At 39.3% G+C, this 27,239-nt stretch overlaps 2 protein-coding genes across 6 annotated transcripts in view; one reads left to right on the top strand and one right to left on the bottom strand.

Annotated features, from left to right (window-relative positions):
- The window catches only part of CNTN5 (contactin 5), a 934,652-nt gene that overhangs the window by 349,465 nt on the left and 557,948 nt on the right, over nucleotides 1-27,239 (top strand). The window lies entirely within an intron of this gene.
- On the bottom strand, nucleotides 1,092-3,890 carry LOC149320023 (uncharacterized). Its single transcript, XM_089512783.1, has 2 exons — nucleotides 2,898-3,890; nucleotides 1,092-2,311 (listed from the first exon to the last, which is right to left on the bottom strand). Exons 1-2 carry the CDS (start codon nucleotides 2,931-2,933, stop codon nucleotides 1,241-1,243), a joined length of 1,107 nt encoding a protein of 368 aa, XP_089368909.1. The 5' UTR covers nucleotides 2,934-3,890; the 3' UTR covers nucleotides 1,092-1,240.

The following is a 27,239-nucleotide window of genomic DNA, read 5'->3' as shown; positions in this document are numbered from 1 at the left end:
TTTTTCCTGTAAGATCTGTACTTCCAGTTTCAGTTTTTTATCTCCTTTCTCCTTCCATTCTCTTTCCTTTCTTTGAAGTCTACTTTGTAACTCTAATTCTTCCTGTTTATTTTTCTTTCTTTGTTCTATATTTATTTTCATTAAAATTCCCCTCACCACTGCTTTACTCGCATCCCATATCGTCTTCATTGGGAGATTGTCTAATGTATTTTCCTTAAAATACCATTTTAATTCTTCTTTCACTCTAGTTATTACTTTTTCATTATTTAATAAATCAGTGTTCAATCGCCAAGAAAAATCTATTTTTCGTTCTTGAATTTTTATTTCTATGGGATTGTGATCAGAGATGGGCTTTGTAAGAATTTCCATTGTTTGTATCAGCGGGAGTAAATTTTTGGTTGCTAAAAATAGGTCTATCCTTGAGAAAGCATTGTGCACTTCCGAAAAGAAAGTATATTCTCTTGTTTGACCATATTTATGCCTCCACACATCAACTAAACCTACCTCGTCCATCATTTGAAAGAAGATCTTTGGCAGTTTCCCTTGCGTTTTTTTTATATTTCTTCCTGTATTAGCTTTTCTATCAATTTTAGGATTTATAACCGCGTTAAAATCTCCCAATAGCAGGATGTTATCATATTTAAGTTCCTGGATCTTCTTATATAAATTGGTGAAATAGATCTCTTTGTTCTCATGTGGTGCATAGATTCCTATTGCTAAAAATATAAGATTCCTCAGTCTTATTTCTACTGCTATATAAGTTCCATTAATGTCACAAAATATTTCTTTAGATTCGTATTTCTTATTAACATATAGCGCTACTCCTTTTTTCTTCTTATTTGCTGTTGATGCATAGCATGCGCCTAATTTTGGGTTTCTTAAATATTTTACTTCTTCCTTTTTGATTTTGGTTTCTTGAATGCATATGATGTCACTTTTTGTTTTTTCTAGTTGGTGAAAGATTATATTCCTTTTATATTTGGAATTTATTCCTTTTACGTTCCAAGATAATATTTTAGTTGACATTTTGCTTGATTATTTGCTTATTGTTTAATAAAATGTTTTTGTTGTTTTTTATTGTTGTTGTTTTTGTTGTTCCACCCCTTCCACCCCTTTTGTAAAGAAAAAGTTTTCTTTTTTATTTATTTATTTTTTATGTAAATTTCTATATAGCTTATAATTAAGTGTAAGGAGAGAAAAAAGGAAAGAAAAAAAATCAAAAACTTTCTGTTTTTTATTCTTAGTTCCAGTTAAGAAGATCTGTTTCTGTTTCTGTTCTTTCCAATGGATCAAATCTTTCTAATTCTTTAACTGTCTTTTCCTTGTTTGTACCATTATTTTTACTAGCTCTCCATTCCTTTGTTGGGTAATCTCTTTTTCCTCCATTCTCTTTGTAGTCTTTTCTTAACTTCATCTCTATTTCATTGGCTTTATCTATCGTATCTATTTTGTATCTTCTTTGCTGGTAAAAAAAAGATAGTCCTTCAATTCTATCCCATTTGAAATCAATATTAATATTTTTCAAAAGATGTGTCAAGGGTTTATATTTCCGTCTGTTCATCATGATTTGTGGTGGTATGTCTTTAAAGATCTTTATCTCCATATCTTCTATCCAAAGCTTATTTTCATAGCTTTGTTGAATAAATCTATCTCTTACTTTAGTTCTAGCAAAACATATCGCAACATCCCTTGAAACGTTTCTGTCTTTATTTTGAGGAGAATTTATCCGAAACATTTTGTCTATTTCCATTTCCATTTCCTCCGGAGTTATGTCAACATATCTTGCCAAAGCCGGAATAAGTCTCTCGTACAAATCTTCTTTACTTTTTTCTGTTAGTCCTCTTAATTTAATACATTTTTCCCGGTATCTTAATTCATTATTCCATTCCATGCGTATTTGTTCTTCTTGTTGTTTGTTTAATTCTTTGGAGGACTTTTCTAGTATATTAGTTCTTTCTTTTATTTGTTCAACTTCTTTCTGTGTTTTATTGAGATCAGTTGTTAACTTATCCATTTTTTTCCCTATGATTTCTAGTTCTTTTTTAACGTCTTTTCTGATTTCCGCTCGAGTGTCCTTTATTTCCTCTCTTAGTTCAGCACATGCAGTCCTAATGTCCTCTTTAGTTTCCATCCTTGCTTCCTTCATTTCTTGTTGTAGTTTCCTTATTTCATCTAATATTCGAATGTTTGGGTCAATTATCTTAATGGAATCTTCCATAGATCCTCTTCTTTGTGTCGTAAGCAGTAGTTGAGATTGTGTTGTCCCTTTGCTTATTTTTGCCATTTTTTCTGTTCTTATTTGTTGTTCCTCCTGCTCAATGTTTACAGTTAAATTAACTCAGCATCAATTGGATATACAAATATATTAACATTCATTAACCAATAAACCAGAAAATACTTCTATATAATAACCAACTTTCTTATGTCTTACACAGCCATTTCACCTTTCTTTGTACACCAGGATTATGTATAGAACAAGAATATTTTTATCTATTTAAATTTTTTCCAATTAAGTTCCTCTTATTTAAAAAACCGTTGACACCTATTATTATTTTTATACAACTACAGTATTACTTTAAAGGAAGGAGAAAGGTCAAATTGAAAAGTTTAACGATAAAAGGAGAGAGAAAAGGGAAATGGAAAAGAGAAGAGAGAGAGAAAGAAAGAAAGAGAGAGAAAGAGAGGGAAAAAAAAAAGAAAAGAAAAAGGAAAGAAAGGAAGAAACCCACACACACCTATAAGTTCACTCAGACTATCAGGTAGTCAAGGGATATTGTTTTTAGATTTTGGATCAGCTGAACCTCACAATTATAGTTATTCTTATTCAATGTTCTATTATGTAGGGGGAGAGAGAAAAAAGAATACATATAAATTTAAACAAAGTAACAATCTCTTACTCTTTCTTTTCTTCTCTTTGATTCTCTTGTTTCCATATGTTTTCTTATATATATTAAGGTAAAGTATGTCCCAATGTATATCACTCTTCTTCCTTGTCTTTTCCCTCACTACAGCTCCAAACACTTTTCTTTTAGCTCTTTATATGGTTGTCTTATCAACTTTATGCAGGTCAGCCCAATTTTCTTAGTCTCTTCCCCAAGCCTCTCCTCTTAAAGCTTGTGAATGTCCTTTCCAATAATTTCTTCTCACTTTGGCTTACCCCAACTATGCCCACACCTTGCAAATGCCGCTTGCGCGTCTCTCTCCTCTCCACACTCTGTTTTATCCGTCTCCGCTTAGTTTCTCAAACATTCACCCCTGATTTAAACTCCCCTGAGCATGCGCAAATTCTCTTTCCAAGTTGGTTCTCCCTTAAGGGCAATGCAGTCCGCAAAGGTTTCTGGGAATTGTAGTCCAGCGCTTCCCAGGCTGCTCTTTCCACTCTGGTGTTTCCAATATCAGAGATGATAAATCTTAGAGGCAGATGAAGACAAGGGGTCCTCACCAAAACTTAAATAAAGTCCTGTAATTCTTTTTATTTCTTTCGTTGGCTATTTCTTTCTGAATTAAGTCTCCCTTATGGGCAATGCAGTCCGCAAAGGTTTCTGGGAATTGTAGTCCAGCGCTTCCCAGGCTGCTCTTTCCACTCTGGTGTTTCCAATATCAGAGATGATAAATCTTAGAGGCAGATGAAGACAAGGGGTCCTCACCAAAACTTAAATAAAGTCCTGTAATTCTTTTTATTTCTTTCGTTGGCTATTTCTTTCTGAATTAAGTCTCCCTTATGGGCAATGCAGTCCGCAAAGGTTTCTGGGAATTGTAGTCCAGCGCTACAGAGGCAGATGAAAACAAGGGGTCCTCACCAAAACTTAAGTAAAGTCCTGTAATTCTTTTTATTTCTTTTGTTAGCTATTTCTTTCACCATGGATACTTTAGGAATATTCAAGTAGATAGTCCAAATGTAAATTATAAACGCTTACTTTAGCTTTATCGTTGAAACTCTTTTTAGCGTGGAAGGCAGCACCTCCGTAGCAAAATGCGGATGCAACAGCGGGAGACCACAACCCTGCGGCCAAAGTTCTTGTCTTGTTAGACTTTCTTTGGACCCCCCTTTGGGTTGCCAGGTTATTCTTCCATCCCAAGAAGAATATGGACGGGTAGATAGTGGCCCCGTTCCATCCAGAACCGCTGTTGTGAAGGTTAGGGTGGAGAGATTCTCTCCCCCGCGTCCTTCTCCGTTGCCTCCCACACCGGAAGTCTCTCCATTTACAGAAGCCATTTGGACCAGCAGTTAACTATCTTACATTGAACCTGAGGAACATGGTTAGTTTAAGAGTCCCAGGATAGACCTTGTGGATATACAACTTTGCCCTCCAACAGCTGGAGTCCACAGTTGCTGTCTTCCTTTGTCTAATGGTAGGACTGGCCCAAAGTAATATGCATTTCCATTTCAAGTGATGGCGGAGTCTGGAATTGTTTTTCAGGCAAATTTATAATTAAACAGCTGATTTAGAGGGATGCCTTTCCCAAAGAGTGTTGTCATTTCTAATAGATATACTTATCTACCACCTATATAAAAAATGAGATATTAAATATAAATGGATATATCAGAATACTGGTTATAGAGCACTATTCCCCCCCTTTTTTTTTTCTTTTGTTTATTTGTTTGGAATTGAAATAAATCTGTTAAAAACTGTTTCCATCACATATCCCTTTGCATGTTTTAACTTAACTTGGACATATATTTCTACCTAAGTTCAGTTCAGATTAGTACCTTTTATCTTTCAAAAATTGATGGGTAGTACAAAAATAACCAAAGCATTTTTTGTGGAAGGTAACCTGTTTTTAATTGTTCATTAAAGTAGTCAAAAATAATTTCTGCCTTTCCTTCTGCTTTATTCAGTGCCTGGTGTGAACGCCAGGTCACTTTTAGCCCCTTGTTTTTACAGAAGGTGAATGGAAAATGCCACCTGATGATCCCTCAGATTTTTTCCCTCTCTGGCAGCATCACACAGCCTTACATTTTGTAGATTAAACAATACACATGCCCAATGCAGCGAATGAGATGGGTTGCTGTCATTTCCAAGTATGTATATAAATACATGAAAATGGATCTAGGAAAATAGTCCTGTCAGCACCTATTCACAAAACTACACATCAGAAGAAATACAGAAATATAGATTTGAGCCTCTCTGTCAAGATCAGGTGCATTTACATAATCACCAAAAGAGCAGAAAAAAATATTACATTGCTTATTTTCGCAGACAGACTGGGGAAGAAATGGAAGAGTCAAAATGACTCTGAACAATCATGCCACTAAGAGCGATGCTGTGGGCTGTTTAATAGCTTTGGGTTGGAAATACAGAATGTTCCAAACATAGGAAGCCCTGTGTACACTCTGATAATAATGTGAGAAACTTAGCCTCAGCAGAGATCACAATGAAATGCTAATGACTGTTGATTCTCTCCCACAAAAGCCTGATTACTGTGCATTTGTAAACCTAAGAGAATGTTTGGCCAAATGGTAAACTTGCTCCTTGGAGAGCACACACTTTTTGCATGGTTTGATGGATGACAAATGTGGTTAATGGTGTTTGTACATTATGTTCTTGTCCAAAAATATTTTCATTAGCTGGTTTAGTCACTGGATAAGTTGGCTGATCTTTCAGGGAAGGCCTAGGCATAACTTACAACTTTCTAGTTTTTGTATTCTGTTATTTGCATTATTATAAAGAAGCATGTATATGACTATTAGTGGATGTATCTCTCTGAAAGAAAGATTCTTTCAATCAACAGCCCATAGAACCGATCTTCTAGGTGGCATTCATTTTGAATGCTCACCCCACGCCTGGTTCATCAAATTAGTTTGATCCATTTTGAATGATTTTAAAAAGATATTCTGCAAAAATAGATGGGCAGGAATGCTAAAGCAAGATGGATCAGTCTCCTGGTACACTTTTGTGGTATGTATAAATATGCAGACTTGGAACCAATAGGTGGAAATTGCAATGCTAAACCTCATGGTAATGTTCTAATAGAAAGCACTGCTTGACAGTGGGAAAGTCTGCCTCAAGAAGTAGCAGACGTTTGTCAGGTTTTCATTGTTGTCATTGTTAGCTGCCTTTGAGTCAACTCTGACAGATGGTGACCCTGTGGATGAGACATCTCCAAGAATCCCTATCCTCCACTGCCTTGCCCAGATCCTGCAGGCCTTTGCCCATAACCCCCCTGATTGAGCCTATCTGTCTGATCCGTGGTCTTCCTCTCTTTCTTCCACCCTCTACCTTTTCTAGTATTATTGTTTTTTTTCTAGTGATCCATGCCTTCTCATTATGTGGCTGAAGCATGATAGTCTCAACTTGATTACCTTAGCTTCCCAGGAGAGATCTGGTCTGATCTGTTCAAGGACTGTTTGTTTGTCTTCTTGGCTGTCCATGGTATTCTAAGTACTTTTGTCCAGCACCACATTTTGATTGAGTTGATTTTTTTCTGTCTGCTTCCTTCACTGTCCAACACTTACATTCATACATGGTAACTGAGACTACAGTGGCCTGATCAATTCTGACTTTAGTGCTTAGTTGTATGTTTTTGCTCTTCAGTATCTTGTCCAGTTCTTTCATAGCTGCCCTTCCCATTCCCAGGTTTTCATACCCTAGCTGAAGGAGTCCACATTAGGAGACATGCGTGAGGAGGCTGGGCCAGACTCTGCTGCTCTCATTCCTGCTGAGTTATTTGAGTGCAAGCTATTTTTACACTTTGAACTCAGCTTTTATCAACTGAAGTAAGCTGAGGCTCAAGGGGGAAAGTGGGAGGACAAGAGAGAAACTGGGACATTTTAAAAATAGCTGTAAAAGTGGGATGACAGAGGATTAATCAAGTTTGCCTTTGCCAGACTGAGATAATTGCATGGTGTGTGTGTGTGTATCCTCATATCTGTTCTGGCCAGATTTTTTGTAAATACAACTATTTCTGTCACTGAAAGGACCATATTATATCTGCCCTTGTACCTTTATATACCATATTTTCTCCCACCCATGGCCCTTAAAGACCAACTGCCAACTGAAAAAAAGAACTAGAAGTGGATGGGAAATCATATGTCCCTTCCAGCGCAGTGACCCTTCTACATTTCTACCCTCCAGAAGAACTAAAAATAAATATTCTGCTGGGAGATGATTTGTTTTCTTGAGGCTCCATATCTGTGGGTTTCACTCCCCCAGGAGGTATCTATGACCCCTTCGCTATTTTGTTTTATTTGACTGAATAGCTGAGTTCCAAGGTCTTTTCAAGGTGGACCCACTAGTGATATTCAAGCAGGTCTTAAACTCAGCATTTTATTGAAAATAATGTTTTTGCTGGCTTTGTCTTTAAATTTGTCTTCATTCTACAGCAACATTACACCACAGAATATAGTGTGGCAATTATAGGTAGATAATCAACCTTATATACGGTAGTGTTATTCTGTAGCCCCCAGGAAATTAAATAGCTATTTCATTAGAGATTTTTAAAGTTCTTAATTGTTAATTTTAAAGGATTGTCAGTATAACTGCTGTACCTGTACTTGCCTTTTTCTTCATCTTATTATAGGGTGTTGTGTGTGTGTGTATGTGTTATAGTTTCTGTTGAACTGCAGTGGCCTTCAATGGAATACAACAAGGATACACCTTGCCACTGCAATATTAATTGTTCATTTTTAAAATATATTGGCTCTGTGCTTTTGATCTGTAGGTTGCCTTGTAAGCATTTACCCAGAGAGGAAGATAGAAAAGTGTACATGTGTGTATGACAGATCAACTAAATACACAAATAAAGCATCAAAATATCACAGAAGAAACCCTGATAAACTGGTCACAATTTCTGAGGAGGTTTGGAGCAGCTCCATTGTAATTGTTTGCTTCAGTTCTCCAGTGCCTCCTTTTTTTAACAGTACGTTATATCAGCAACTATTACGGCACAGAAACAAGCAATTCCTGGTAGTTTTCATCGATCCAAAGCAAGCCAGTGCTCATTTGCCCACTGTAATGTTTTGCATTATTCTGCTGTAATCTTCACAGTTTAGTGGATGCCATGTGTAGCCTATGATTGTACTTATGTGACTTTATAATTAATGGCCATTTGTATCGCTGGAACAAGTTCATTATTTTCCACTGGCCCTTGGGAAAGGAAGGAAGGCTCTTCCTTGCTATAATCTGAAAAAGAGGATTGCAGCAATAGTGCCAGCAGCAGCATCCAGTAGACCTTTTAACCATCTTAGTATTTCTTTTTTTTATTTTAGCTGATGAACCGTTTCATGTTTTGATTACTACTGAACTGAGAGAGGCCAATGGAGACTAAGCCTCAAACCAGATGCTATTGAGCCTCAAGGATGCCACTGGTATCAACTGCCCCTTGGCTACTTTTCCACTTTTCCCAGCAATATATAGTAAATATGGGGGCTGGGGCACAATATGTCTCTATGTTGTGAATTTAGCTGTCCCTCCTCCATTTCATTAACTGCTACTTGTCTAGCTGATACTAATTCACTCCAGACCAGCACTCAAATCGGGGGGGGGGGGGGGGGGAGGAAATGTGTGGGGAGAGGGGGTAGAGAAGTCAATGTCTCTTTGGCTGCACATTCCATAGCATTAAGTCACAGCAGTTAAAGTGGTGTCAAACCAGATTGTTCCTGAAGTGTGGATGCAGCTCCAGTCTTAACTTCATTGCATTTCTTTAATTCCTACATACATTTTCTTTGTTGTTTGTTTGTTTGTTTGTTTGAGGTTTTTTAGGTATGGATATTTGTGCCTGCCCCCCCCCCCCCATGCATGCAATTATTTATACCTTTTACCTATTCTATGCATCTTCCCCACTAACTAGAAGATTTTCATGTGCATTGTTTTTCCATGGTGTTCATTTTAGTGGTTTACTGGCTGCCTATTAGTTTCTGGGGCCAGTACAAGGTGTTGGTTATCACCTTTAAAGCCCTAAATGGCTTGGGTCCAAACCATCTCAGGGACCGCCTCCTCCCATATAATCCTCCCCGCACACTCCGGTCCTCTGGGTGGAATTTGCTGTAGCCTCAAAGAGCTAGGTTTTCGGCTACCTCCCAGAGGGCTTTTTCTGTTGTCGCCCCCAGATTGTGGAACGACCTGCCGGACGAGATCCGTCAATTGACATCTTTACACAGCTTTAAAAAGGCTGTCAAGATGGATCTCTTCCAGCAGGCCTTTCCGGGATAGATAACCCTGGCCTCAGGAACCCTGTTCTTATGAGAGTCCCCAAGGTCCTCCTTGGAAATGCTACTGTAGTTTACTGTTTTATTTGTTTTGTTCTGTTTTGTTTTTGTCTTGTAATAATGTGTATGTGTTAATGTTGTTTAATTAGTTGGTTTTAATTATAATTGATTTAATAATTTTTAAGGGGGGGAGAGAATTTTGATCTACAATGTATTGTATTTTATCGTTGTTAGCTGCCCCGATTGACCTCAAGGGGCAGGATATAAATAAACTATTATTATTATTATTATTATTATTATTATTATTATTATTATTATATTTGTGTCGGCACAACCGCTGGGGTCCAACACCCACTGTCAGCAACTCAAACGAGTCCTGTGGTTAAATCAGACCTTTGAGCAGAGCTAGCAATTTTAGAAGCAGAACCGTGGTTCCAAAGGCAGTTGAGATAACAGCAGCTGGATGTCTTCCAGGAACTGAAGCAATGCAGGAACCTCCGGGGACACTCAGCAAACCGATGCAAGGCTTCTACTGATAAACCACCAGAGAAGCCAAGTCTCCCGAAGTGCTCTTTATTCACACTGCTATAATACAAATACAGATCTCCAAAACTCCAAACCAACTCCTACTACAATCCCACAAGCTATCACTTTAAACCCCTGGGTTTATATAGACTCCAGACCATGTGGTCTCCCAAACCCAGTGAGTTCAGGTGTGTAACCATGTCATGTGTCCCCTGTGTAATCCAGACACATTGTTTCATCATCCATGGCTACGTGCACTTAGACACCAAAGTGTCCTTCAGCCAATACGCATCAGCTGTGCTAATCAACCTTGTCCTTCTGCTGAATGCTCATGGTCAAACACACACACATCAAGCATTTCCCTGTGTGCTGTGTTTTAACCCTTGACACTCTATTGTGCTGGCCAAATGGCCGTAATAAAGTTATTATTATTATTACCCTTGACACTCTGACAGTTTGCATGTCAGTGTCCACTGTTTCATGCACATTTTATTTTTCCAGTGTGCTGTATATGGCGCATGAGGAAGGGCTGAGCTTGGTACTGAGTTTGGTGAATAAGATAGATTTTTTTTTTGCAAGATCTATATCTTAGTAATTAGAAAAAGGGTGGTAAGTTTGCAGCTATCTCTTGTCTTATGTATAATTTATTATGATGAAGTTGGCTCCCAGTTCTATTAGCCTGAAATTGCAGAAAGAAGTGTGAGATACCAAATACATGTGTATGAAAAACCAAGCATTATTGTGTTCCCCACCCTCCATGAGCCATGTTGTCTCATAGTACAGTCAGCCCTTCTTATACACAGATATTTTATACATGGGTTCAAGCATACACAGTTTGAAAATGTTCAAAAAAGTATAAATTTCAAATATCAAACCTTGATTTTCCATTTTTTATAAGGGACACCATTTTGCTATGTCATTATATTTAACGGGACTTGAGCATACATGGATTTTGTTGCACACAGTGGATCTTGGAACCAAACCCCAGTGTATAACAAGGGTCCACTGTATGTCCAAAGTATGATAGCCTCCGTTTATCTATCTTCACTTCCAGTGAGAGCTTCCATCACTGTCCAGCTTTCACAACTATATGTAGAAATTGGAAATACTATGGCATGGATGATTCTGACTTTTGTATTTCATGATTATTATTTTTTTTTTTTTTTACATTTGAGGATATTATCTAGTTCCTCTAGGTCTGCCTATACAAGGTTTCATCTTCTGATTTTCTGACAGAGAAGGCTAAATATCTCACAAAATTACAGAATTGCAGAATTCCCTAGCATTGATCCAGGGCAGTTAAACCAGTGTCAAAGTAGATTATTTCTCCAGTGTGGATTGGATCTATGTAACTCATCAGTGATCCTTTTTTTCTTTTTCTTTTTGTCTCCTTAATATTGACCTATAACCCTGATTTGGCGCTTTCTGCCTTAGCTTTCATAAATAGTCAATATCTTAGATTGTTGTTGTACCTTCCCCAAATCTTCACACCTACCTCCTCTTAGTGTAATCCCACTTTCCATATCATATATTCTGCATATAAATTATACAGATAGCATGATTTGTCTGACCCTCCCCCCCTTTGCCGATTGGAAACCACTCTTTTCCTCCATATTGTTCCCTGGCAGTTGCCTCTTATCCAGAATATTAGTTATGCATCAGGACAATGAAATGTTGTTGTACTCCTATTTCTTTTAGAGCAAGCTTTAATTTCTTGAGTCACACAGTCAAAGGCCTTTCTGTAATCTATAAAGCACAGGTTGAATTCCTTCTGAAATTCTTCATTGTGTTCCATTATCAAACATATGCTTGCAATATGATCCCTACAACCTCCCCAAACAAGCAAAGAACAATTTAACAGAAGTGTTCCATAGTATTTATTTATCATTCTGGGGAATGAGTTGGACCTCATCCTTTAATAGTCAAAGACGTTATGAAGTATGAACATGAAGTTTCATATATGGTAAGTGAGAGCTGTTGGCTTTAGATGTTCACAGTACTGTTGAAAACAGAGGACTAGAATATTTGATAGTGGGAAAGTTTTACATGTTGTGCTAGAGACCCTGTTAACTTTTCAGAGGATGGCATTACTTCCTTTCCCATAATCAGAGTACCACCAACTAAGCTGTCAATTGTTTCAGAAGCTATAACCCAGACTGAGCTGACTGAAAGAGAAATACATTTGTAGAGCATTATGGTAGTGTTTGATCAAGCTCTGTGTGCAAAAGCCAGATAGAAAAGCATGGTGGGGGGAATCCCACGACATTAATGTTATCCTAACAATGGGGGCACTGCGTGCCATTTGTAATATTCCCTCCACTTTAGAAAAGCACTTGGACAGATGGAGAGAAAAAGGAGTTATGTCTGAAAGCTCTATCAGCCACATCTTTGAGGACAACATAGTATCAGACTAGATAAGTACATGGATAAAGCTGTAATGCAAGTGTGGGCAAAGTGCAACCAACATTCTTCACACATCTGGACTCCAGTTTTGTGGCCCCTTGAAACCCTATACCAGTTCTTCCACTTAAAAAATAATAATGATCAATGTGATTTTGGGGAAACTTTTGTCCCCACACCATTTTTTATTTATTATGGTATTTATATCCTGCCCTTCAGCCCTAATGGCTATCAGAACAGCTTACAATTATTATTTTTAATAAGACATTTCCCTGCCCTCAGGCTTACAATCTAAAAGACATGACACAAAAGGAGAAGAGAATGGTGGTGGGGAAAGGGATGAAGTCCAGTGGTTCTTCTCTCCCTCTGATGCCTGGACCAAGGCAGATGGACTAGAGGGAGGGCTCTTCTTCTTCAGGCAGAAAGTCTCACAAACACATGAAAACACAAGCCCTCTCAAACCTCATACTACTCCCCAAATAACTCTGTTCCCCTCTGCAGTTCTCAAAATGGTGACTTCCTGGATCCATTTTGAGAGGAACTGCAGGAGAAAACTGAGGTGTTTGGGACTTGTGGCGTGTAGCCCATAGTGAAGTCTGGGGAGGAAAACTCTTTCCTGCCATTTCATGCTTTTGCCCACCTCTGCTCTAATGAAGTTGATGTGGTGAAAACTCATTTCTTGGACTCAGGATAAAGACGGGTCCATGAAGGAAAATCCAACAATGATTAGGGTTTTTTAAAATGCTAGTCCATAGTATGGCTGAAGATTTGTGCCAAAACATTGCTGACAAACTAAAGCTCAAATAAAAGCTACTCTGATTTAAAGAAGCTGTGGAAAGAATTTCTACAAGACTTTTTGAAAGGAATGGTGAACAGTCCACTACACTTCCCTTGACTATGTTCTACAAGTCATTGCACTTTGATCAATTTGGGACAAAAGGGAGAAAAGAAAGAACAAAAAAGCTACCACCAAAAAAAAAGCCCCAGATGATTATATATTTGGAAAAGGAGAATCTTCTCCTAATGGAGTTATGTGATATTGGGTATTATCATTCTTAAATGTTGGAGTAGGGTGAAATAAACTATCTAAGCTATTCATGAAACAATTTGATGCAAGTGCAACTGAGAACTGGGCACCAAATTCAGCATCATAAAATAAACATAAGACAATTAGAACTGCAAGGTCACTACCTATTTTCAAATTACTGAGGTATAGATTTTGCATAAGATCACATTCAGCCATAGGAATCAAGCCACCTTGAATCCTATTTGGGGAGAAAAATGAGAAATAAATTTGAACTTATATGTCTTGAATGTGGTGCTCTATTACACAATATGATAGAGTTGTTTGCGAGGTGATGGCAGCCTACTCATTGTTGTGTGTTTGCCTGATCATGCAGTCCTATCCTTGCTTTTTATCCTTACTTTTCATAGACCGTCATTTGTTTATACTCTCCAATCTGCCTGTACATGAACCTATGTTGTGTTTTAAACTGGAATTTTGTAATTGTGCTGGCCAATTGGCCATAATAAAGTTATTATAATTCAAACAAACAAACTTTGTACCAATCCATAATTTTTGACAGTAGGGCTCATGCACTAATATAAGATTTGAAAATATAAAAAAATTCAAAGTGAGCAGCTTATTCTTTAAGTGAGTCCAAAGAGATGTGAAAAGAGGTTTCATTGTCCAACGAAATTCTTCTTCACGAATAGTTTAAGGCAAGTTGTGGCTCCTGGTTGGAAGGGCATTCATTTCCCCACCCCACCCCCCTTTTAGCTCAACCATGCCCATATATACTTTCAAAGAGATAGGTTCCAGGGGGGATTACAACATGTATAGAAGATACTCTTCCTATTAATTGAAGCACTGGATGATACATTTTGCAATAACAGATATTATTGCAGTAGGGAGAAGGAGGGAGAAAAAGATGTATGCATCCAACCATGCAATTATTTCACAATCCAGACTTAAGATCAACCAAGTATGTCCATCTCACATCTATCAAACATATCAGGTTGATGTGCTTGAGACATAAATAGTTTATTTGGAATGCATTTCCACACCATATGTTCAGGATTCTGCCTCAGAACATATGCTGTAGAAATGCATTCCAAATAAACTACTTATGTCTCAAGTGCATCAACCTGATATGTTTGATAGATGTGAGATGGACATACTTGGTTTATTGTAGGGTCTGGATTTTGTAATAACTGCATGATCTTAAGTCTAGATCTTGTAATAACTGTAATAACATTTTTAAAAAATGGTTCTCAAAGGCTTAGATGTTCTCAACTTACTTTTAAAAGAATGGCACAGATGTCTATTTTATAAATCAGAGTTTTTTTACTGGCAGAACCGGGGAAGACACTTTTTCCATAACTGAGGAATGGTTATGGTGATGTGAGCGTAAACTAACATCATCATCCTACCACTTCTCATTTATTGGCTTCAGCTTGTCATTCATTCTTTTTAAAAAGAATTTCCCATGACCTATGCTATCCTGCTGTTTTTGTGAACTTTATTTTATATTTTATATTTCATCCTTGACCAGGTTTTACCTTAAAAGGTAATATAGAATATTTTATAAAAACACAATGCTGTGTTTTTAACTAAGTTTTAATACTAGTATTATTTAATTTTTTCTAACTTTTCTAATTAATGTTTTAGTTGTATCCTTTTTAAGTTATTCTAATTACTGTAATTATTGGATCCCATTTTGGAAGAAAGGTGGGATATAAATCTAATGAATAAATAATAATAATAATAATAATAATAATATAATAAACATGAATTCAGACTAAAATGCTTGCATTCTCTCCTCTGTAAAAATGTCCTTTGCTTCTTTCAGTTCTTTTTAATTCCTATGTTAGCAAGTGTCATGTTTCTATTCAATATAACACACACAGAATCCTGTTGTTTCTAATATTGCTTTGGAATGGCCTACAAAATGTGGGTAATTTTATTGCTCACAGGGGGCTGGAAAATATAAAAGGGCCTTTAAGGCATTGAAATTATGCATTCCCTTAACTAACTTCAATGAATAAGTGTAGCAATTAACATAGATTTAAAAACAGCAACCCAAATTTGTAACCTGTACATATTATCTGAAATTCCTGTTGCACTACACTGTTGGAGTTCAATAGAAATTGCAGTGCTATCAGCAGTATCAGTTGTAGTGATAATACTATGAAGACATTAAAATGATATTTGGGCAATAAAATCATCCATTCCAGTATTTTCAAAATGGTCCCTCACAATCATTTCTTATTGTTTGTACTTCTAAAATGTACATTTGACTGCTAAATCAAGGTCCAGGTTGCCATTTTATGTAGGCTTGCACATATGATGTCAAAGTACTTTTTTTTAATTGCTTTCCACATTATCAGGTGAGGTAACAATAATGTCCGGGAATGCTTCCAACACAGATACTCACATGGCTGATATGAGATAAAGATGCCAAGCTGCCAGCAGCAATTCCTCCTCAGAGCACAAACGTTGTCCAATAGAATAAGCCACTAGCCAGTCCAAGGTTCAGGATTACAGAGAGCCACAATACCAGTCCAGTCCGAGGTCAAGGGTACCAGAGGGTTGGTCAAGTTTCCGGTCCGAGGTCAAGGATTCCAAGGCAGTCCAGAGTCTACAAGTCAGGTCCAGCAGTGTTGCTTAATAGAACAGATAGTCTCTGACAATAGTTCAGTGTCTCCCACGTGACTTATATCTAACTCCCTTAACCTAGCTGCTGCTTGCCTAATGAGTGTTTCTCTGCAAGCCTCTTGAAATGGCAAAGGCACACCCTTTCTGATCTTCTCTGGCTAAAGGGAGGAACCTCATTGCTCTGCTGCTCTAAGGCGGTTTAGAGACTGCCCCTTTGGGGCAGCCTGTACCCGCCCCTTTCCCCAACGGATCGGGGCCTCAGCTGCCACAGCTGCAGCCCTGAGGCCCCAATTCGCCACTTTTCCATGCCCCAAGGACACCCCAACATGGTGGGGAAAAGGAGAAAGGGGCCACTTGGCCCCTTTCTCCTTTGTGTTGCTGGCACAGCCATGTAAAGGCTGTGCCAGCGACACAAAACCCAGAAGGAGCTCCAAAATGGTACCATGGAAAGGGCACCGTAGGCACCCTTCTGCAGCACCAGGACATCACATCCGCACTGCTCTGTTTGGAGGCGGTACAGCCATGATGTCCTAATGGCGGCACCCATGTAGAATGGGTGCTGCCATTTTGTATGTACCCTGTACGTACTAGGGTTGGGGGCGTCTGAAAGAGACACCCCTGGGCAATCCTAGTATGTATGGAGTACGTGCTAGGGTGCCCATCTGTAAAGGGCCTATGTCTCCCAAAGTCTGGCACTTCTTCTGGGGCAAAGCTGGGCTGCTGAGCCCCAGGCTCCACTGGAGGAGATCCCACAGAGCTATGGTCTGGCTAAGCCAAATCCACTGGGGCTGGGAGAGCAGAGCTGGTACCTGGCAGGGCAGAACTGGGCACAGCCTCAGGTTCCTCATGCACCTGAGGAGCCAAGTCCTCCTCGTCGTCTTCCGAGTCCTCCTCGTGGCTGGCCATGACAAGTAAGTAGATTCCTTATTAATGATGAGAGTAAACAGGTTCCAGAATCCCAGACCATTGGCCAAGATAGTTGGGGTTTGTGGGAGCTGAAGTCCAAAACACCAAGAGGACCAGAGTTTGGGAATCATTGTAGTACATCAATGCCCTGAATAGTTAGTAGATTTATGGATATTACTATCTTGCATATTTCCATTTTTTTAAAATCTCAAAGTCTTCCCATCTCATATATCAGACATGGGCAATGTGCGGCCATGGGCCCCATGTGGCCCACAGGATCATTTCTGAGGTTAAAAAATGATTTCCCCCCTAAAATGAATTTTGTTCCTAAATGCCCCAAATTGACCTCTAAGGGTATGGAGGGTACTTTCACAATGTTGGAGGCTTCTGCACCCCTGATAAAAAAAACTGACCCTCCCCCCTCCCCCCCCCCCCCGGAATTGTTTTGATCCACACAATTTGGTCTTGATAAATTTGAGGGTTGTAGATTTCCATCTGTGAAAACTTGAATCAGCTTGGTGTATTACCAGGATTAATTAACACTGAATCTGCAATAAAGATTAGTAGAGTGTTTTCAACTTAAATAAATTAATTACAAATAGAAAGTCTTATTGTCAATCTTTAGGGCAAATTAGTGCCTTGAGCAACATACCTAAACCCTTCATTTTGTGGGAAACTAATCTTGCGTAGCAAAGTTCATTTGACAATGAACCTTATGAATACTAATTCTATTAGTAGATTTATCTTAACTATAAGTTTATTATTTATTTGCATTAAGGACAATGCATTTCTGGTACACCATTTGTGGTTTAGGTTTACAGTGTGCTTGCAGTGATCTGTTTGCAATGCTCCTACATTTGCATCCCATTTCTTCTTATTACTTTTTAATATCTAAATTGCCAGTTAGGACTTCTGCAAGGAGTCATGGGAAGTTAATCCTAACAAGAGTAGAGTCATTTAATCAATGTGTTGATTCACTACTCAACAATTGATTTGATGGGTCTGCTTTAGTTGGGAGTAGCCAGCAGCATTTCAACTATGAAGTCTTTCTTCTTGTTCCTTCTTATGGAAGGTTCCCATCCTTGGAGTCTTTGGACATATCATGAGATGAGAGAAATGGTGATAATGCTCAATAAGAACAAAAACAGTAGGGACATAGAAGATCACAGTAAAGCTAGATTGATTCAATGGCCCCAGGTTTTAAAAACTTGAGCAAGGCTGTTCATGACTTGTGCTCATGGAGGTCTTTTATTCCTACCCTTACCATAAGTCAAAGTCAATTTAATAACAAATAAACACTAGAACAACAAGCCAGTGTGAATCATAGAATCATAGTGTTGGAAGAGACCACAAGGACCATCTAGTCCAACCCCCTGCCATGCAGGAACTCTCAATCAAAGTATACTCAACAGATTGGCATCCAGCCTCTGTTTAAAGACTCCACCATTCTCTGAGGAAATGTGTTCCATTGCTGAACAACCCTTACTGACAGGAGGTTCCTCCTAATGTTTAGGTGGAATCTCTTTTCCTATAGCTTGCATCCATTCTTCTGGGTCCTGTTCTCTGGAGTAGCAGAAAACAAGCTTGCTCCCTCAATATGACATCCCTTCAAAGATTTAAACAGGGCTATTATATCACCCCTTATCCATCTCTTTTCCAGGCTAAACATACCCAGATGCCTAAGACTTTCTTCATAAGGCACGATTTCCTGTGCAGAAGAAGTTATAGCATAAACCTCTGTAGGCTTGGGGCTGAAACACACAACTGTAAAGGGGTGACTCTACTTGGCCACTTTAATTGCCAGATCAGGGCCACAGCAACTGCACATTGCAGCCCAGATCCAGTCCCCCCCCCCCATGGAAAATGTCACTCCTTTTGGGGGTAGAAATAAGGTGCCCTTGCTGCCACCATGGCTTTTTGGCATTTTGGCAGCACCGCCAAAATGCCATAAAGCCACCACACACATGGTTAGCCATGTGGCTTCCTGGCAGCATGGAGGCAGGGTCAGAGCATGCAGCATCCAAATGCCACACTCAGATGCTGTCCCCAACCAGGCACTTACTGCCAGTCTGTTTTGCTCCTTGGTCTACTTTCTGAAATGCATATATCCAGTGTTGAAGGTGGAGTATCAAGAAAGGTTACAACTGGGGAGACGAAGGCCAGCCTTTGGATGCTCAGGATCAAAATTCCTCCCAGTACCTGAAGATGCCTCAACACAGAGGAAAAAGTATATTATCTCTGCTTAAATATTTCCCCTTCATATTGCTTATAGTGGCAGTTACCTAAACTATTATTTAAAAGGAATAGGAAGGAAGGACAAAGAACCATGCTCCCTTCACCTCTACTATACTCAGAAGGACATTGTGGATATAGGAAAGATTTCACTCCATGTGTGATTTTTTTTCTCCTCCTTACAATGCTATCTAAAATATGAATTTTCTCTGTAGTTACATAAATAAATGTAATCTGGCACACTTAAACCACATAAATATGACATTCTTCACACAACTCTAAACAAAAGAAAGAGAGAATAGAACAAGCTGCACTGTGGCTTTCTTCAGCAAGTGTTGTTCATAACCAGTTTCAAAATCTGTGAGAGATGGTGAAGTCTATAGTGGCCTCTTCACCCCATGCCAACTCAGCATGTTAGCTGGCTATGATATCCTACAAAGCACTTTCCATCTCTGCTTCTCCCCCTGCAGTCAGTTAGGTCAGCATTGCACACATAATGCTTTAGCTTTATAGTTTCCATTGTGTTCATCCCTGTAACAAAATTCATACTTAGTTTTACTCAGTTGCTACAAAGCTGAAAACAATTTCCTTAAATCCTCTGAAGGAAGCAATATACCTGCCGTGTTCTGCAAAAAGAAGATCTGTTGAAGTAAATTTGTGCCTTTTGGAAGAAATAAAAGATGTAGCACTTAGAAAAAGCTACTTTCTTTTTTTAGATAGGCCATGCTAGTAGGGCAATGTTAGGAACTGAAGACCCCATAATAATTTCCCAAGCTTTAAAAAGAAACTCTTATATACCACTTCAGTTCTTCAAACAAGGCAAGGAAGATTTATCAATAAAATGTTTGCATAACTGGTTGGTTGTTGCTGTATGTTTTATGGTGACCCTAAGATAAACCTACCCCAGGATTTTCTTGGCAAGATTTGTTCAGAGGTGGCTGTCCATTGCCTTTCTCTGAGGTTGAGAAAGTGACTTGCCCACCCAGTGGGTTTCTATGACTGAGAGGTGATTCAAACCCTTGTTTTTCAGAGTCCTAGTCCAACACTCAAATCATATACCACACTGGCTTCACAGAGCTGGAATATTTTCCTGCCTGAGATGGGTTAGTATATGGCACCTATTAATCCAGCTCATAGAATCCTGCAGTTCAGGTACTCATATACCCAAAGTTGGCCAGTTTACCTGGGCATATTGTTGGGGTGTGAGTATAATAGCAAAAAATGACAGCAGAGGTTTGAGGAAATTTAACAAAAACTTTACTTAATAGAAGCCTCAAAAAACTGAAGCAAAACAATATGATACAGCAGCATGGAGAGCAAGATTCAATGAATGCTCCCAAAACCCAGTAGATCCACCAGGCAATTATACCTTTCTAATTAGTTAATACAATCACCTGGTCTACTTAGCTCATTACCATGGTCTACACCTGTCTGCTCACTAGATTCTCATCCAGTCACAACTTAGTACCTGGACACATATAACATATAAAATCCCACAGGCACATCTCTCCTTCCCTGTCTGTTCATTCCCAATCATAATATATTTTATGGTTAATCTAATCCCAGAATCTACATTCTGAGTTGGCTGCCAAACTCTTCCTAACAGTAGAAGTGGCCCCACTGGTCTGGATTTACAAAGCAGTACAATTCACCAGCTGGTAGCTAACAAGAAAATGATTTGTTTAATTTATAAAAAATTCTAACTTTTATGTTAATACTTCTTTCACAGAATCTGCCTTTACCTATCATATGTATAGCCAACCAGTCTACCTTTTAAATAATGAAATGTAATCTAAATGAGATTTAAATCTCCAAAAGAGAAACATGCTTTTAAATATTATGGGCACCTTTTATGCACATCACAAAGAGAAAAGGAGATTATTATGAGAACGGATTGGTCTCTTAAGCATAAAAGTATCTGAATCAATCTCCAGTTCTTACTTGAAACCTTCCTGTCATTTTTTTCTCACTATGGGATTAAGGAGACTTCAAATGGCAGCTTTAATTTAATGTTATGACAGAGATCATCTTCTAGCAAAGAAACTGATTTTTTTTTGGGGGGGGGGGGGAGTCTGTAACTTGCTGTGCAGCATCAGTGTCCATCTATGACATCAAGAATCAACAAGCAAAACAAAGCTCATCACTTAAATTACCGACCAGGCAAACAAACAAAAAATCTCATTGACCATGAACAATGAAGCCCATGTTAAGAGTAACAGGAATATGAATGGGTCTGTACTGTACTTTCAACATGTCAAAAATCTGGAGCAGTCAAAGTCACTGGGGAAGGACCATTCAGACATAAAATTTTATTTTCTACTTCATTACCAGTATGAGAATCTGTTGGAGAGCTGCAAGGAACATTGTGATCTGGCAGGGACAACCATTGAAAAGTAGGCCCAGTACAGATCACCGCTTTGTGGTAGCCTGGGGCCGAAATTAGGGCTCAGGAGAGCAGAGCGTCCGCACGCTCCATGCTTTCCAGGCACCATTTTGGGGCATGTGCATTCACATGGTGTACGTGCCAATGATGTGCCTTGTGTGCCACATCCAAATGGCACAGTGCACAAGAGACATCACCATGCTGCTCCAGGACACTAATGGCACCTTGGCAGCGACACGGAAAGGAGCTGCATTTCACAGCTCCTTTTTGAAGCAGATCATTGTTGCGCTCATGCAGTTGCTGTGACAATGATCCAGAGGAGAAAAGGGAGGCCTCTGTGCATCCCTTTCCCCCATCTGTCCAGCCTCTGAATCTAGACACCCATTTTTCTGGGTTTTTTTTTTGGGGGGGGGGGAGTTGTTTTGTTTTGTTTGTTTTACTAGAAGCCAAAATGACTACATTGAGGTTATTCTACTTTGAACAGATTATGAGATGGCATGTCTCATTAAGAAATGCAATAATGCTTGGCAAAGTGAGAGACTGTAGGAAAAGGAAAAGGCCACAGTACAGTTGCCTGCAGAATCGTAACACTGCATGATAATAGCAAGGTGTCTTAGAAGTCTCTCATTCATAGAGTCACCATAACTCAAAAGCTGACATGACCTCAAAAGACCCAACTTCATGGCTGAGTCCACCCACCCTTTTGATTTCTCACATATCTGGCCCTGTCCTAATTCTGGAACATTACGGGAAATTTAAAGGGTAGCTAGATCCAGTAGTATAGGGTTCCTAGAAGCACTGTCACCAGGCAAGCTTTCAAGACACCACTTGGAAGTCTTGTTCTCTCCAAAACCTCATTTTACCCAGGTCTATACTGTGCAGTAGAATGAAGATCAAATTAACAGGTTGCTGTAGACCTCATGCTTCACTCCTCTGAAAAAATATGGCTGAATAAGCAAATCAACTTTCAAGGAAATCCCAAAATAGAATTCTATGTCAGCAGTCCAGAAGTACATTTTGCGAAGACCAGTCTCGTGGCATTAGAAGGATAGCATTTTAGAAACTATGCCAAAAAATAGGTGGGGAACTAATAAATAACTATCCTCACCAATCATTTGTGAAATTGTGAAATTTTATTAAGCCTCTTAACCAGATGTATAAAAATACTGCACTGAGTGACTTCTGTTTATTTTTTGATCGTGAGAATTCCAGTACATTTAAGGGATAAAAATGTCCCACATCTGTAAAGTGTTTGTGACAGGTATTGCACAGTACACAAACACACAGAGGTCCATGTTCACATGAGGTGGAATGTTTGTTTTGAATTTCTAACAGACTTCTTTTTCTGCAAAAGATGTAACCAAAATATTTTATGTGTCCTAAAAATATTACTATTGTTCTTTCCAAGTGAAAACAATGCAAGCACAATGACAAGAAAGAAACAGACATAAAACGTGAAGGAAAACAGCATCTGGAACCATAATATGTCGAGAAAATAATTTGCACGATGACCTAATATTGTTGGATAATTTTCTACTCCAGTAACAAATAAGCCTCTACTAAGGGAAATGTCCCCAATGCAGTTCCGTCCTTTGTGCCACTGCAGAACAAACAAGAGTGGGGATGGCTTATTCTGCTTAATGGTGCCAAGAAATATTAGGGGTGAAGCAGACAGGCAAAATAAAGTGGCTTCCACCTACTTTGAAAGCTGGGCATTTATATGACACATGCCTCAAAAATGGATGGAAACTGAAATGTAGTCTCACTCCAGAGCAAAAAGAAGCTGGGAAAATGTGCATCCTCATGCCTGCATATAAGCATCCCAGCTCTAGTGTGGGGCTGCAGCAAAGTAAAAAGAAAAGAAAGAAAGAAAATGAAAATGCGACAACTCTAATGGATGTAATTACAATATACACAACATTGGGCCCATGGGGTGAAGGGGAGATGTATGGGGCGGCCTTCATGACTGTGGTTGTCAATGTATCACTTGCACACCAATACACTGATGCCCTGTACCTGTGTCATCCTTTTTTTAAAATTCTTTAAAAAATACTCTCTCTGGAGCATTAGCACTAAATCAATACGTTTAAATATCAGAAGGTACAAGCCTGGACAAGGGAAGAGGTGGAGATGTCACTGGAAGTTTTGCTCTGCTAGAGGTCACATAATGACTATTGCGATAGAGGTTTGCCTCTTTTATAGCAGTGCTTCTCAGTTTATCAGATTTGGGGGATCAGCATTTTCCCCTCTATATTTCTGCCTACTGACTTTATTTATTCAGTCAGTCAGTCAGTCAGTCAGTCAGTCAGTCAGTCAGTTGTCAGTCATTTCATTTCTATGCTGCCTTTCTCCCAGAAAGGGACACAAGGTGACTCACAGCTATTTATTTCATAGAATCTTGCATTATACTGGCAGGGATGGACCATAGACTGGCACCAGTCCATGAACCATCACTGTAAGTAGCACTGCTGCAGAACACAGGATACAACCAGTTTAACATTTCAGATAGAGTTTTAAAAATTAAGAAGCTTAAGAGGAAGCATGTAAGGGGTGAGGAGGGAAAAAGGGGTAGGCCTGGGGAAGGGAACAAAGAGGATAAGAATAAATATGTTTGGTTTTCTTCCTTTTTTGGGAGTTGCACATGCAACTATCCTGACATAAAATAGCTGGTAGGTTGGGTCATGTGTTATGCAGTAGAACAGTATTGCAGAGGCATGATAATTTCAGCCACAGGTGATGAGATAACTCTGGAAGGGAGACAGGTATCTGTTTAACTTGTTCCAGGTTGTTCCTGTGAAAAGCACCTGGCTGCAAGAAAAAAGAAGGGGTGGTGTGGGAATGACAAGGGAGAGACAGGTTTATTAATCATAACAAACGAGAATTGAAACTGCCTTGAGTTTGAAACTGTGTCTAGTTTAAGTTGGCAGATTTAACACTTGTGGTTTAGTTCTGACAATGAAGTCTCTGGACTGGATCTCTAGGCCTGATACAGATGGGCCCGATGCGGCGTGCTGGCGCCATGCTAGGATTACGGCAACCGCACAGTCCCTAACACTAGCACATACGGAGTGTGTGGTCACGGCCATGCAGAAATGGCGCAGCCCGAGCGTGACGTGTTCAGGCTGCCCCAGGCCACTTATGGCAGCCTAACTGTAGTGTGAGAAGGAGCTCCAAAACGGAGCTCCTTCTGGTGCACGCCTCATTCCCACAGCCACCAAACAGCTGCAGAATAGTGCCAAGGAGAAAGAGCCCCCTTTCTCTTCTGGCTGCAGCTGTCGAGGTGTCCTGGGGCATGAAGCCCCAAGAGCACCCCTTTTCCATGCCACGGGGAAGCGGCATTTGTCGCTTCTCCGTGGCCTGAAATAGCGCTGTGTTGGAGCTGCAGGGGCTGCCAGTGTGCTGCCTCCAACCCAGCAAGAAAAGGGGCGGCTGCAGACCACCCCTTTTCCATAGTCTGTACTACGCCATAGTTACTGAATAAAAATTTGGTCAGTTTTAACTACTGAAGCCTGATTTCTGGACTTGGTTTCCAACCCAACTTGACACCTACTTTCCTAAGAACAATAACAACAGCAATTTCAAAAGAGAGTTGCAGCTAAGGGAGCTGCAAGAAACAATATTAAAAGATGTGGGGGAAATGGGAAAATTGCCATTTTGGATAAGCCCTCAGACTTGGATTTGAGGCAAGACCTCTCATAAGGTTCAGAAGTTCCTGGCTGATTTGCTATGCTCAAGCAAAACCTCACCAATGGCATGATTTTCTTCAAAGTCTCTAGTATGTATCTACTTTTCCAATAGAGGCATATGTACATCTTTAACTGCCATATGCAGACAGAGGCAGTTGAGTCCGTAAAGGATAATTAAATGAGCAAACGAATTCATTCATGCACACATGCATGCATAAGTTACTAAGGCAGCTTTCTAATGATATGACTTTTTAAGGTTTTCTGGCTGAAGACCAGTAACAAAATGACTTCAACCATTTGCTTCTTTACTGTGCCTTAGAACAATGAAAGTAAAGCTGCTTTGAGGATTCCACCTATGTGCCAAGTCTAGGCTCAATGAGCACCTACAAAGGTATCCTTTGGCTTGTGACTTCCTTTCTGAAGTCTTTGCTAAGCATGAGCTTCACCTTTTTTTCCAGAGGCACTTCAAATCCTATAGGTTTCAACTGGCTTTTCTGAATATACTGTTTCTGACTTGGATTTAGAAACTTGTGTGTGTGTGGGGGGGGGGGGGGGTGAGGTTGGGTGGATTTAACCAATCTTGATCATTTGGAATAATACTTCCCTTTGGCAGAGCTCTCTAGCACTCCAAGATTTTGACAGGCAATAAAAAATAATTCATCTGACTTTCAACTATATTTATCGGGGAGGGGGGGGGAATCAATGTTTAAAATGTATGGCTTTCTTTGCTTCTCCCCTCCCCCCCAACTTTGCTTAGTGACCGTGCTTGATGGAGAATTCCAAAAGAGATTTTTCTAAACTCTGCCCCCAGTAAAATACTTTTTCTCCTGTCCTATGTTTGAAACTCAGTTTCAAAACCAAGCCTACCATTTTGTTGGCCATACCAATCCTTAATAGTGGTAGCTGTGTACACAAGTTGTAAAAGTTACTTGTTAGATTACAAATCCACAAATCCCTCAGTCAGTATGGCTACTGACCATGCTGCCTACAAAAGAGGCCAACTGAGCTCAGATTCTAGCCAGAAGTTACCCAGGTTGGCAGCAAAATGCATGAGATAATATCAGGATGTATTCCAAATTAGAATTCAATTCGGCAGTGGCAAGTCACTTTTTTTAGCTAGGCAATAAAACTCCCTAGACATGGTTGTTGATGATGTCATTAAGCATTGTACATTAAGAACCAATCATACCCACTCACAATTGGTCATTCTGAGAGAGAAAGAGAAAGAGAGAGAGAGAGAGGGATAGAGAGAGAATATATTTTTATGTTTGGAAATTAACACAGAAATCCTAAAGTGAAATGAGGGATTATTCTTTATCTGCTTAAGGAGATAGGCAAAGGAACATTTACTCTAGCCCCTTCTAGATAGAAGGTGGATGCAGAGCAGAGTAGAGGGTGAACCCTAGCATCAAAGTGGCCGAGAAGGGAGAAAGATGGCAAGTAAATAGATAGACCCACCTGGAGAGTCTTTTGCAACAATGAATGAATTAAGCTGTGCACATTGTTGCAAACTGCTGCTGTACTATCTAATCTGGAGATCTGCACACAGGCCTTTCCTCTGGGTGTGAACTGACACCATCAAAATTAGAGAATTTGCATTCTTGTCTCCCAGCTGGAGATGATTTATGAAAGCTGGACACTCGGATCCAGATTCTGAGATCTGGCAACCCTACAAGTCACTTGTATTGAAGTTCTCAAGATTAAGTTAGTCCACCTTAACAAAATGGTGAAGTGCTTTTGTTTGGCTTTGTTTTGTTTTACCTGGCTTCACCGCTCATTTCTTTTGAAATCAATGAGTCATTTACCTTCTCTCTTTGTCAAGCAGTAGAACTTTTTTCCCTCCTCTGCCACTTAATAGCAAAACACATTGGAACATCTATTAATATTTATTCCCACTGTATCATACTTGGAATAAGGACAGACACTTTGATTATTATTTTTCCCTGAACAAGGCAGTTAATGAGAAGGGATATCTCATGTCAATGTGTTGAGATTTTATTCTGATGCTTCTTGCTGACATTCCAGCCTTGAGTGCATTTCACTTAACCAAAAAGTTTGACAGTTCTATGACTCAGAAATGAGTGATACCAAAATAGAATGTATGCCACAAATTGGGGCAACAGCTACACATTTTCCCTAATGGAGAGGATGGAAAACTTGTTTTTCCCCCATTCTGGATTTAATAAGTTGTATTGTTTGAAGGTCAGTTAAAATAGTAACTCAAAATAAGCTTATAACACGGGTCCATTCTGTGCCTGCAGGAAAGCACAGGCATCCTGGACACTAAAGGATGCCATTAAG

Source organism: Sceloporus occidentalis, unplaced genomic scaffold (assembly GCF_023333645.1).
Source record: "Sceloporus occidentalis isolate IW3139 unplaced genomic scaffold, rSceOcc1.0.p SCAF_2, whole genome shotgun sequence".
NCBI lineage: Eukaryota > Metazoa > Chordata > Lepidosauria > Squamata > Phrynosomatidae > Sceloporus > Sceloporus occidentalis.
The sequence above is the reverse complement of the archived record's forward strand: the minus strand, read 5'-3'. Positions and strand labels throughout refer to the sequence as shown.

Bases quoted from the DNA above. Each gene is read 5' to 3' on its own strand.
- LOC149320023 (XM_089512783.1), bottom strand. From the start codon at position 2,933: ATGGAAACAAGAGAATCAAAGAGAAGAAAAGAAAGA. The intron at 2,312-2,897 runs GTAAGAGATTGT...AACATTGAGCAG, and splicing joins CAAAGAGAAGAAAAGAAAGA to GAGGAACAACAAATAAGAAC.